Raw genomic sequence first — 12,743 nt, 5'->3', positions numbered from 1 at the left:
TTGTCTTTGGGCTATGAAGAGGAGTGAGGCAGAAGACTACTGTTTTTCACTATACGTTGTCTAGTGGTATTGAAGTATTGAAATATTTTTCAATGTGTCAAGGAATATTTCCAGTGAAATATTTTTAAACTTCATTCTTTTTTTTTTTTTTAATCCAAAATGTGTTTATTGGGATGGTTTCCCATTCATCTTGATTCCAGGGGCTTTTAGTGCTGCCTCTGTCTGAAGGAGCATCCTTCTGTAAGCCTTGCTTTTCCTCCTGTAAGCTGGCAGAGGACAGTAGAGCAGCCAACACACAAAACTACTGTTTGTGCATGGCTAAAGACGGTGGTGATTTTATAGCACCGTGGGCATTTCATATCCATGAAATAGGAATTGGGGCTCTGCACCAGGCGCTTCTTCTTGTGTTTCCTCTTCTCCTCTTCTGGAGAGGGATGAAGGAGATCCTTTGCAAGAGGCATGTTCTCGGGCTTCCCTGGTGGCGCAGTGGTTGAGAGTCTGCCTGCCGATGCAAGGGACACGGGTTCGTGCCCTGGTCCGGGAAGATCCCACATGCCGCGGAGTGGCTGGGCCCGTGAGCCATGGCCGCTGGGCCTGCGCGTCCGGAGCCTGTGCTCCGCAACGGGAGAGGCCACAACGGTGAGAGGCCCGCGTACTGCAAAAAAAAAAAAAAAAAAAAAAGAGAGCAAGGGGCTTCTCTGGTGGCACAGTGGTTAAGAATCTGCCTGCCAATGCAGGGGACACAGGTTCAATCCCTGGTCCGAGAAGATCCCACATGCCGCGGAGCAACTAAGCCCATGCACCACAACTACTGAGCCTGCGCTCTAGAGCCCACGAGCCACAACTACTGAAGCCCACTAGCCACAACTACTGAAGCCCACTAGCCACAACTACTGAAGCCCGTGTGCCTAGAGCCCGTGCTCCACAACAAGAGAAGCCACCACAATGAGAAGCCCGCGCACCGCAACGAAGAGTGGCCCCAGCTCGCCGCAGCTTGGAGAGGGCCCATGCGCAGCAACTAAGACCCAACGCAGCCAAAAATAATAAATAAATAAAATAAATAAATTTATTTTAAAAAAAAGAGCAACAACCAAAAATAATATTTATTGGACATCTACTAAAGCTAGGCACTTAGTATACATTATCCATTCTATGTGATAAGGATTATTAGCTCCATTTTACAGACGAGGATAGTGAAGGTAAGAGGAATTAAATCAATTGCCATTATTTTGAGGGCCCTGTTTCTTACCTAATTTCTATAGCCAAAAAAAAAAAAAAAAAAAATCTAGTTAAGATTTCAGAGAGGCAATATAAACAAAGTCATATTTTGGACATTTAGGAGATAGCTCTGATTGCTAATGTTAATTTTTTTCTGATGCAAATATATGCCTTTACTTTGTGTCAATTCACAAGAGCCATAAAATGTCGATTTTTGCCATCCTTACAGTTTTTTTCACTACAGAGAACTAAAGAAAAGAACGACCTTATTGCTGTTAAGTTCAACGGGGATTTTTTCTATCCTTTTAAAATGTGTCTTCGCTATTCGTGTGTATCTCTTCCCCTTAATTGAACGAACTTTTTCATTACTAATTTACATATTCCATTGAATAATAGCATGTTTTAGGGTGACTCTTCCAAGAGCTATTGAGGAAAATATGTGTTATGGTTAATCTAAGATTTGCTAATGACTTTTGATTTCCTTTGATCTCTGATCCAAGTGGTAAAATGCACTGTGTGTGATACACTCACACCTGGTACAGAAACCAGTGCTAAGGGCATAATTAGAAGTTGACAATGGATGTGATAATCCCAATTCATTTTTCTTTCTTTTTGGCAAGACAGTAACTGGCTGGAAATTTAAAATTCTCTTTTTAAATCCTTAAACAAATCACTCCTCCGAAGTTTTACACTTAATCACTACCATCTATCAGCCACCACCTATTCAATTATAAATATGTACAAAAAGCCTGTTGTACACCAGGAACTATTCAAGGTGCTGGAGTACTGTGGTAACCAAGGCAGACAGGGTATTTGCTTTCATGGTGCTTAGGTCTTATCTAGGGAGACAGACAATAATCCAGTAAGTAAAATTTCAGATGCTGTAGTGTGAGGAAAATAAGACTACATGTCATGAGACAGAGTCATGGGAGGAGGGCAATATTAAATAGGATAGTCAGGAAGGACTGACATTTGACTGAAACCTGAATGATGAGGAGGCAGCTGCTCAAAGATTTGGAAAAGAGCCTCTCAAACCAAGGAACCAGCCGGTGCAGAGGCCTGAGGAAATGTGTGGCAACTTCTAATGTTTTGGGTACTGAGAATGAAGGCTGTCTCTCCAACGAACTCCCCGCCCCTGCCCCAGCTCCCCACCACACACACACTGATAAGAACCCAGCAGTAAGTACAGTGAGAGATTGGAATATTTTACTTAACTTCTGGACGGTGAAAGATCTGGTAAGGAAATAAGCAGAAGTCAAGAAGAAAACGAAGATGAATTGGAACCTGAAAGGCCTACTAAGAAGATTTTTCTATCATTAAGGTGGATTCAAGGAAATTTAGTTTTGTTGATTTAGTTTTGTTGATTCAATAAAGTTACTGACTAGCAAAGAATCCAACCTAAGTCACTCTTCTTCTGTGCTTAGTGCATCACTCTATTTATAACTAAATGTTTCCTGAAGTAAAATAGAAAACAGCCACTTTGCTCCCTGTACTTATGCTTCTCAACAGAGATCCCATAGTAGATTTTCTTACATTTATGGTAAACTATTTTTAACCATGCATCAAGGCAATAAAAATAGTTGTCATGTGATTATGTCTTTGGAAGTCTGGCACAAAATGTGATTTCGCTTAGAGAGTGTGGTGTGACAGCTGTAAATCGTCACATTCCAGCTTAATGCTTCAATATTGTATTTTCAGTGTGACTGAATGGCTGGCTTTTTCCGGCTTTGACTGCGTTTTCTATAGAGAAGCTGGCACTCAGACAAATCCCCTGAGACACCCTCACAAAGAGATGCTGACAGATGTCTGTCTCTCAGAGGTTCTAACTGGGCAACATTCCATGCAGACATGCTGGGCATGAGCGTGGGTGTCTGTGTCTGTTGGCCTATGGGAGAGTCTTCTCATTCTGTCTTGCCAGCAGCCAAAAGGCATGGAGAGCCCTTTGGGAGGGGAGTTCTGCCCTGGGGCCAGCATGCTCAGGTAGAATGGCACTGAGCCAGTTTAACAGGGCAAGGAGTCTTATTCAAGAAAGCCAGAAGTAGTGCAGCAGGCTGGAGAATCAAACCTTTCTCCTCATTATATGGTTGGGTCATAGACTAAGTGCTTAATAAATAATTGGTCCTGTTCAGGCACTCTCCTCGATACGTGTGATATACAGATGCTTAACTCAAGGAACTCACCCTAACTTGTTCAGAGAAATAGCCTATAGCAGCCAACTCTTTTTTTAGCCACTCCACCCCAACTCCAAGACTGCTTACAACTCATTCAATGAATTTTCAAGTAGCTGTATCAAGTACTTTATTCTATGCCAGGCATTGTGATCTGCTTAAGATAAACAGAAGTAAAAAGACAGATTGTTCTAGGATTAATATTGTATACACAAAAATGTTATAATGGTTATCTTGGGAGAGCAGAATTAGATGGAGATATGGACAAAGACTCTAATTTTACATTTTGAACTTTACTATTTGAACTTTTTGTAACATTTTTTTGGCAGTGATTATTTGTTGTAACTCAACTAAAATCTTCTGAGCAACTGTTTGTGCCAGGCACCCTTCTGAGCTTTGAGAAGACAGCAGTGAATGAAGCAGAAAAAGTCCCCTGTCCTCAAGAAGCTTACATTCCAATTGGGGAGTAATACAAAACAAAAAACTCATACAAATGTGCTATTATAATATAATAAGTGATGACATGGCCCATGGAAAAAATAATTTTTAAAAATAAAAATGTTCATTTTTTAAAGTTATTCTATTCTGACTTGTCCAGATAATCTTGACTCTTTAGAGACCAGGATTCTTTACTGGCCTGGGCAAATAGCAGCACTGAGAGAAACGGGCCAGAGGGCCAAGCCTCAAAGCCTTGAACCATTCGGACTCTTGCCAACACTCTCTCCATCCAGCACAAATGAAAAGGCAGTTTGAGATGCCTGCGTTCTTTTGGCACAAGTGTGATGTCAATCCAGAGAGTTTGACCTGGCTGGTTGTTCTTGACTGGAGCCCAGCCCTTTTCCCATTCAGTTTGGGGACAGAACTTGCTGCTGTGCCAGTATGTGAAGGTGCCGACCCTGCCTACCCCACATACATAGCCTGCTTCTTTCCAGCTTTACCAGCTGGTTTCCATTGGCTTCTGGCCTGCCTTGTCTGACAGCTGCCTGAACACTGGGACTTAAAAATTAGTTCTAAATGCCTGAGTCCAGCCACCACATTCCAACCTATTTCTAGGACAACATCTTATTTCTTTGGCTCCCTGAGAAACTACTCTTCTTTTTCTGTTTCTAAACTGTTTCCATTCCTAGTTCAGGGTGAGGTCTCCTCACCTGGAAGTGCAAAACTTAGGGGTTCCAGTTCCTGCTCATAGCCAAGGAGAAGATGCTGTTTTCACTAAATTCCTCTAGTCAAAGAAGAGGTAAGACTTGATATGATATTAAAGAAACAATAAAAATTGTACGCATACTAACATTACGAACATTTAAAATATCTTCTTTGTTTTTATTCCAATCATGAAGGTAACACAAACCTGTTGCAAAAACTTTAGAAAATACAGTAAAAATAATTTATACTTTAATAAATTATTTTCATTTTTATCTATTCTTGTGCTCATATGTTTATTGCTGTTATTGGTTAAATATATTATTCATTCATTTGGGACAAAATTCCAAAAGTAAAATCTCACTGTTTCCCTGCCACCAGTTCCTCTCCCTGAAGCGAACTGTTCATCACAGTATCCACTTTTTTTTTAGTGAAAACTTTTATATTTAAAATTACCAACTGGACTCAGTTTAGATAATCCCAATTTTGTTGGCAACTTCCAAAGCATCGTAATCAGGAGCCAGTTGAACATACGCTTCTTCTCTCCATCAGGCCTTATCAGGGTGTTCACCTTGGCCACATCAATGTCATAGAGCTTCTTCACAGCCTGTCTGATCTGGTGCTTGTTGGCCTTGATATCCACAATGAACACCAGTATGTTGTTGTCTTCTATTTTCTTCATGGCTAACTCGGTGGTGAGGGGGAACTTGATGATGCCATAGTGGTCAAGTTTGTTTCTCCTAGGGGCACTCTTCTGAGGACATTTAGGCTGCCTTCTGAGCCACAGTGTTTTGGGCGGTTGGAAGGTGAGTGATGTCCGGATCTTTTTTGCGTGGCTGTGGATGCTTTTCAGCACTGTGGTCTTGGCCTTCAAATCCTTTGCTTTGGCTTCAGCTTTGGGAGGGGCAGGGGCTTCCTTCTTCGCTTTCAGCACCATCTTTGTGAAAAGCCACAGTATTCTCTTATAATCCTTTTCATTTCTGTAAAATCTGTAGAAATATCCTACTTCAATAAACCTTTCTTTGCTTCAAACTCCGATGTTTCAGTTTATTTGGCCTCACTGTGCAGCGGGCACATGAACTTTGGTAACAATTTATTTTCTGATTTTAATACTTTAATTTTTCTTGCTTTGTGTCTTAGTCAATCTAGCTAAATATTTGTCAATTTTTTTAAGAAAAAGCTCTTGGTTTTATTGATTTTCTCTATTGTTTTTCCATTCTATATTGTATTTGTCTCCATTCTGTTCTTTATTACTCCCTTCCTACTGCTAGCTATTGTTTTAGTTTGCTCCTTTTTCAAGTTCCTTAAGGTGTAAAGTTACTTTATTTATTTACTTTGCCACTCTCTCTACTATGTCAATGAAAAATCAAATAACAATCAAGCTAAGAAGAAAGAAAAGAGAATATTATTCAAGACAAACTGAGGATTATAACCCGGGAAACAGATTCTCAGAAACTCTGAGAACTGCTCCATTAACCAGGAGTTAGAGATGCAGTTTTATACATTTTTGAGACAAAGAATTAATGTATCATATTGAAATGTTAGCATTGTGCACACAGTTCATCAGTTTTTTTGTTTTTTGTTTTTAGTCAGTTATGCACATACAGAACAAGCCCTTGGTCAATGTGACCCTTTGTGTGAGATGAAAAAGAAATATTAATCATAGAATTACAATACTGGCATCTGAAGAAAGGGACCAGCTTTTTCTCAAAGTTTGATTTCATCCTCCTGCTTTGAGAAGGTCTGGGTAATGTATAATGTAGATGCACAGTGCACATTGGGAAAGGCCTACCATAAAGGGGTCATGTCATTTTTTTTTCCTTTCTGTCTTAGTTTGATTGTCCAGCCATAGAAAATTTAAGATTTTTCCTCACCAACTATATATGTAGATATTATTATTATTTACTATTTTATTTAAAAATCATCATACACAACATTGTAAAGCAACTATATTCTAATAAAATTAATTAAAAAATAAAAATTATCATACAGTACTGTTCTATGAAGATTAGCAAATATATAGATGTGCATAACCAATATCACAATCAGAATACAGAACAACTACTTGTTCTGTTAATTACTGAGAGATAAGTGGTAAAAATGTCTGACTATAACTGTGACTTGTGTATTTATTTCTTTCAGAATTGTTGCCAGTAGTACAAAGAATTTTTTTCTTGAATCATTTGAGTGGGATATAAAGTTACTCTTTTTCGTTTTGTAATTAATCAATTTTTTATGATAGATATTTCAAAACTATGTAAATATTCAATTTTCATCAAACTTTAAATTTATTCATTGATTTTTTATCAACATAAATTCATGATTTCATATTTTATCCAATGAGTTATAGTCTGTTAATATCATTATTTGTTTTGGGACCGCCCTGGTGGCACAGTGGTTAAGACTCCACACTCCCAATGCAAGGGGCCCGGGTTCCATCCCTGGTCAGGGAACTAGATGCCACATGCATACCACAACTAAGAGTTCACATGCCACACTAAAGAGCCTGAGTGCCTCAACTAAGGAGACCACCTGCCACAACTAAGACCCAGCGCAACCAAAATAAATAAATGGATAAATATTTAAAAATAAATATCATTATTTATTTTGCAACTCAAGTTATACCCAATTTGGCCACTGGAGCCTCTTCAAGCTGGCTCTTGTCCTTTTGATATGTCCCTATCATTCTTTGAGCACGTCCTTGTTTCTTGTACAAGATGCTCCAGACTCATCTTGTATTTTTCCATGCCTGTAATTAACCCTGTAATTAGCCATTTCTCCAAGAAGTGAAAAATATTACTTAGAACCAAGATCTTAACACTAAGTATATTCATTGTCCTTGAGGTGTCACTGCTCCAGGCCCTTTTGGTAGACACACTCATTTACATTTATATTCATTCCTACTTCCATCTATCTATCTATTGAAAACCATGATTTCAGACTGATACCTCCAATTTCAATACCCCCAACATCACAAGTTTCAGTCTACTTTTCTCCCTTCACATGTTTTTAACTCTAATGATGGTAAGAAAATCCGGGCCACTATTATCCTAATATTGTTACTTATTTTTTATCAATCTACCAGTTTGTAACCAATCTCTTATTGCTGCACCCTTCTCTCTCCTGTGTAGATGCTCACCTTATCCCATTTGACTCCAACACCTTGAACCAGGTTGCCCTATACAGATGCATTTTTCACCCAGTTTTGACTTTGACTCCCAGTACCAGGCTAGTACCATCACTGCCCCCTGTGTGGACACTCTCCTCAACCTTCTTTGGCTTTGAAAACCTGCTTTGAGCCGCCCCTCTTCAAGGATACCCTGTCACCTGATGTGCAGAAGAGTTAATCTAGAAGGCCTGAGACTGCTATTGCTAGAAGGGATTGTGTACAAGTTTGGTCCTTGGCTGGCACCTAGTACCCTGGAATTCAGGAGGGTTCCCACCTTCCCCATACTGATAAGAATGGTTCACTGTGCCCAAACTCTTTGTATAAATAATGTGGTTTATCCTGAACAACTTGCTTTCCTTGTGGGAATCTGGAATTTTTGTATATACAGGCATGGAGTACCTTTGTGACCAACTTTTGATAAAAACCTTGGGTTCTGAATCTTACGAGCTTCCTGATAGATAACATTTCACACATGTTGTCACAGTTTGTTGCTGGAGGAACTAAGCATGTTCCCTGTGATTCCACTGAGAGAGAACTCTTAGAAGTTTGTGCATGGTTTCCTTTGAACTTTGCCCCATATGCCTTTCTCTTTGCTGATTTTGGTTTGCATCATTTTGCTGTAATAAATCATAGCCATGAGTATGACTGTGTGCTAAGTCCTGCTAGTTAATCATTGAACTTGGGGGTGGTCTTGGGACCTCTGACACACCTGGCTTGGGCTCTGAAAGTCCACACTGGGCTGCGTCTCTATAAGGACATCCTCCCCACTCTGCTTGGGTTTTAAACCCCTATGCTGACCGAGTCTCCTCATTTTGTCCAGGCTCTGACACCCTACACTAGCCCACCCCATTTCAGGGACAATGTCTTCACACTACCTGTTTCCAATTTTTAGCTATCGTAACTAAAACTGCTAGGAAAAGGGAGGGGATATGGGAACATATGTATATGTATAACTGATTAAATTTGTTATAAAGCACAAATAAAAAATAAAATATAAATAAATATATAAAAATAAAATAAAATAAAATAAAACTGCTAGGAATATTTGTGTATAAGTCTTTTCGTGGACATGTATTTTAAACTATACTTAAGAGTGGCACTGCTAGGTCATAAAACAGGTGTTTGTTTAGCTTTACAAGAAACTGCCAAAACTTTTTCCAAAGTGGTTGTACAATTTAATACTACCACCAGTGATATATGATTACCAATTATCCCATAAAAACTATATAATGAAGAAAAAAGTCTTTTATAGTTACCCGTCTATTTTTGGCACTCTTCATTCCTCTGTAGGTCTGCATTTCCTTCTGCCATCATTTTCCTTCAACATTTCTTGTATTTTAAGTCTGCTGATGACAAATCTCTCAGTTTTTGTTTAACTGAAATATCCTTCTTTCACCTTTGTATTTGAAGCTATTTCTGCTGGATTTAAAATTCTCAGTCCACAGTTTTGATTTTATTTTCTTTAAGCACTTTAAAGAAGTTGTTCCATTTTCTTCTTATTTGCATTATTTTTCTACAAGAAGTTTGCATTCATTCTTTTTCTGTTCCCCTGAATGAAATGTATTTTTTCTCCAAACCCCCTCTGGCTGTTCCAAAGATTTTCTGTTCATCTCTGGCTGTCAATATCATCATGACAGGTCTGTGTTTTTCTTTATATTTATCCTGCTTGGGGTTCAATTAACTTTTTGATCTTTGGGCTTATTGTTTTCAACAAATCTGTAAAAAAAAATTGACCATTATTTTAAAAAGTACTTCAAATATTCTAATTTTTCTCTTCTTTCTTTCTGAAGTTCTAATTAGACATATAATACGTTGGACTCTGCCTTTTTCTCTCTGTGCTACAATTTGGAAGATTTATTTTGCCCTGTCTTTAAGTTCACTGGCCTTTTTTTTGTAGTGTCTAACTTGATGTTAAACCCATCTAGTTAATTTTTCACTTCAGGTATCGTATTTTTAGTTCCAGAATTTCTGTTTTGTTCTGCTTTACAGGTTACATTTCTTTAGTGGTATTTCTTGTTTGTCCCCTTATTATGTTCATGGTTTCCTTTAAATCCTTAAACATATTCACAATAGCTTTAAAAAAAAAAAGTCATTTCTGGGTCTCTACTGACTGATTTTTCTTCTGATTATGGGTCACCTTTTCCTGAATCTTTGAGTGCCTAGTAATTTTAGATTGCATGCTGAACATTGTGGATCCCATGCTATAAAACTTCTTGATTTTATTTTCTTTTTAAAAAAATTGAGCTGCGGCACAGCAAAGGAAATCATCAACAGAATGAAAATGCAACCTACTGAATGGGAGAAGATATTTGCAAATCATATATCTGATATGGAGTTAATATCCAAAATATATAAAGAACTCACACAACTCAACAACAACAAAAACAAACAATTCAATTGAAAAATGTGCAGAAGATCTGAATAGACATTTTTCCAAAGAAGACATACAGATGGCCAACAGGCACATGAAAAGATGTTCAACATCACTAATTATCAGAGAAATGCAAATCAAAACCACAAAGAGAATGACTATTATCAGAGAATGACTACTATCAAAAAGACAAGAAATAATAAGTATCGGAGAGGATGTGGAGAAAAGGGAGCCCTGTTGGTGGGGATGTAAATTGGTGCAGCTGCTATGGAAAGCAGTATGGAGGTTCCTCAAAAAATTAAAAAGAGAACTGACATGAGATCCAAGTATTCCACTTCCCGGTATTTATCTAAAGAATACAAAAACACGAATTTAAAAAGATAAATACACCCCTGTGTTCATTGTGGCATTATTTACAATAGCTAAGATATGTAAACAACTCAAGTGTCTATGATTGGATGAATGGATAAAGATATACAGATATACAGATTACAGTGCAATACTATACAGCCATAAAAAGAATGAAATCTTGCCACTTGCAACAACATGGAAACATGGATGGACCTTGAGGGTACTATGCTGAGTGAAATAACTCAGGGGGAGAAAGACAGATACCATATGATTTTACTTATGTGTGGAATCTAAAAAACAAATGAACAAACAAAACAAAAACAAACTCATAGATACAGAGAAAATATTGGTGGTTAGCAGAGAGGAAGGGAAGTGGGGAGAGGATGAGATGGGTGAAGGGGATCAACTGTGTGGTAATGGATGGTAACTAGATGGTAACTAGTGGTGATCACTTTGCAGTGTATACAAATATTAATTTATGATGTTGTACACCTAAAATTTATATAATGTTATATATCAATTTTACCTCAATAAAAATAATTGAATTTTGTTCTGTAGACAGTTAATTTACTTGTGCATCAAATCAATCCTTTGAATCTTGTGTTTAATCTGTATTAGTGTTATGTCTAAAGCAGCCTTTTCTCTAGGGTTAGATTAGCTCTAATACTAAGGCTTTGCCTTTCTGGTGTCTTTTCTGAATGCCAAACTTGGTCACGAGCTTTTTTCACTCTGGTTTAGTGGAACTTTAATGTCTTCCAGTCCCTTGTAAGCTCTGGAATCTCCACACAGCTCACAGCTTTCCAGTATCTGTTATTTTGCGAGCATTTTTCTTTGCTCCACCTCATGTGGTCTTACGCTGGCTTGTGCAGGTTTTCAACCAAAAACCCAAGGAGATTCCTATGCAGCTATCTGGAGCTTCTTCTTTGTTCCTCTCTGGTGTCCTGCCCTGCAAATTCCAGCCTTAGTGGTGGCCTTGAACTCCCATCCTGTTCTCTTTGGCCTAGTAATACCGCTGTGCCCTCTTTGGGCTACCCCTTCTTGTGCTGTGGTTCAGAAAGTGCCTCTAGGCAGAAGACCATGTAATCATGAGACTCATTTGTTTCCCTTCTCTCAAGGATCATAGTCCTTGACTGACTATTGTTCAGCATCTAAAAACAGTTGTTTCAGATATTTTGCCTAGTTTTCTAGTTCTTTGCAGTGGGAAGGCTGGTCTGGTACCAATTACTTTGTCATGGCTAGATAGGGAAATCTCAAATTGGCTTTAGGTTTTGCATTATATTTTAAGAGGCTTTTCCAGTGGTTTTTCTTGGGGAGGGTGAATAGTGACTTGGAAGGAAGTATTGGGTATTCTGGGTGTTGGTACTGTTCTGTCTCTTGACTTGGAGATGCCCCTCTTGAGTCTGTGAATATTCAGCAAGCTGCAAACTTAAATTATGTCCATATTTCTTTATGTAAAATATATTTTAATGTCTTCCTTATTCCAATATTAATTTTAGATCCTTAAAAAAGCTTTTCAACTTTTATTAGATAAATATTTGCTATGCTTGCACAAAGGCTAGACCTCCAGGGCCTGTGAGTCAAGACTGAAAGCAGAAAAGCACTGTGTCTGCTCTAGAGATTAGGAGGGGGGAGAAAAAGTGAGGTGCTGACAATAAGAGGGAAGAACAAAAATGTCTAGAAAAATTTATTAACTGTCTCTCTGTTTCTCTTCAAACAATTCAATAATCTCTACATTATTCATTATTGTTTTGTGGAGTAGATTTTCCTTTGGGGGTGTGATGGGTGCTAAATTCTGTTTTAAATTTGCACAGGGATAAATCAGAGGCTTTCTTATAGGTTATACTAAGAAAGGTCTTTTTGCTCAAGATAATAAAAACGTTTTTTCTATTTTATCTTTCTGTACTTTCATAGTTCTTATTATTAAATTTAAAGCTTTAATATCATCTGATAATTAATTTTATATATAGTATATGATAGATATCTGATTTAAAAAATTGGTTAGACAATTATCCTAGTACCATTTATTAAATAATCTATCCTTTTTTCTTCTGGTTTAAAATGCCTCCTTTGAGTCATCTGGGACCCACCAGCATGCACTGAATTGATCTGGTTGTGCCTTACACACACACACACACACACACACACACACAGGCATAATGATTCATTTTCTAGAATGAGTTCCTCTAGGCTTGCCCTTTTTTTCTCTAAATTAGTTTTTTCTTTAAATTTAACCTTCAGTTTTGAGTCACTTAGTTGCCTGTTGCATCAAATGATTCTTTGGTTTACAGGTTGTCTCCCAGTGATGCCAGATGGGATCAGCACAGCC

General features: G+C 38.0%; 1 protein-coding gene and 1 pseudogene across 2 annotated transcripts; both read right to left on the bottom strand.

Annotated features, from left to right (window-relative positions):
* Nucleotides 1–206: 206 nt before the first annotated feature.
* On the bottom strand, nucleotides 207–461 carry LOC307055901 (small ribosomal subunit protein eS27-like; the record flags this gene model as incomplete). The annotated part of the gene is made up of 1 exon (XM_079708192.1): nucleotides 207–461. The coding sequence occupies one exon, from the start codon at nucleotides 459–461 to the stop codon at nucleotides 207–209; it is 255 nt and encodes an 84-aa protein (XP_079564318.1).
* A 4,535-nt stretch (nucleotides 462–4,996) lies between these two features.
* LOC307056451 (large ribosomal subunit protein uL23-like) lies at nucleotides 4,997–5,469 on the bottom strand (annotated as a pseudogene). The gene has a single exon. The product of its transcript is annotated as a large ribosomal subunit protein uL23-like (transcript).
* Between the last annotated feature and the right edge of the window lie 7,274 nt (nucleotides 5,470–12,743).

The sequence above is a fragment of the Hyperoodon ampullatus genome, assembly GCF_949752795.1.
Source record: "Hyperoodon ampullatus genome assembly, chromosome: 7".
NCBI classification, from domain to species: domain Eukaryota; kingdom Metazoa; phylum Chordata; class Mammalia; order Artiodactyla; family Ziphiidae; genus Hyperoodon; species Hyperoodon ampullatus.
The sequence above is the reverse complement of the archived record's forward strand: the minus strand, read 5'-3'. Positions and strand labels throughout refer to the sequence as shown.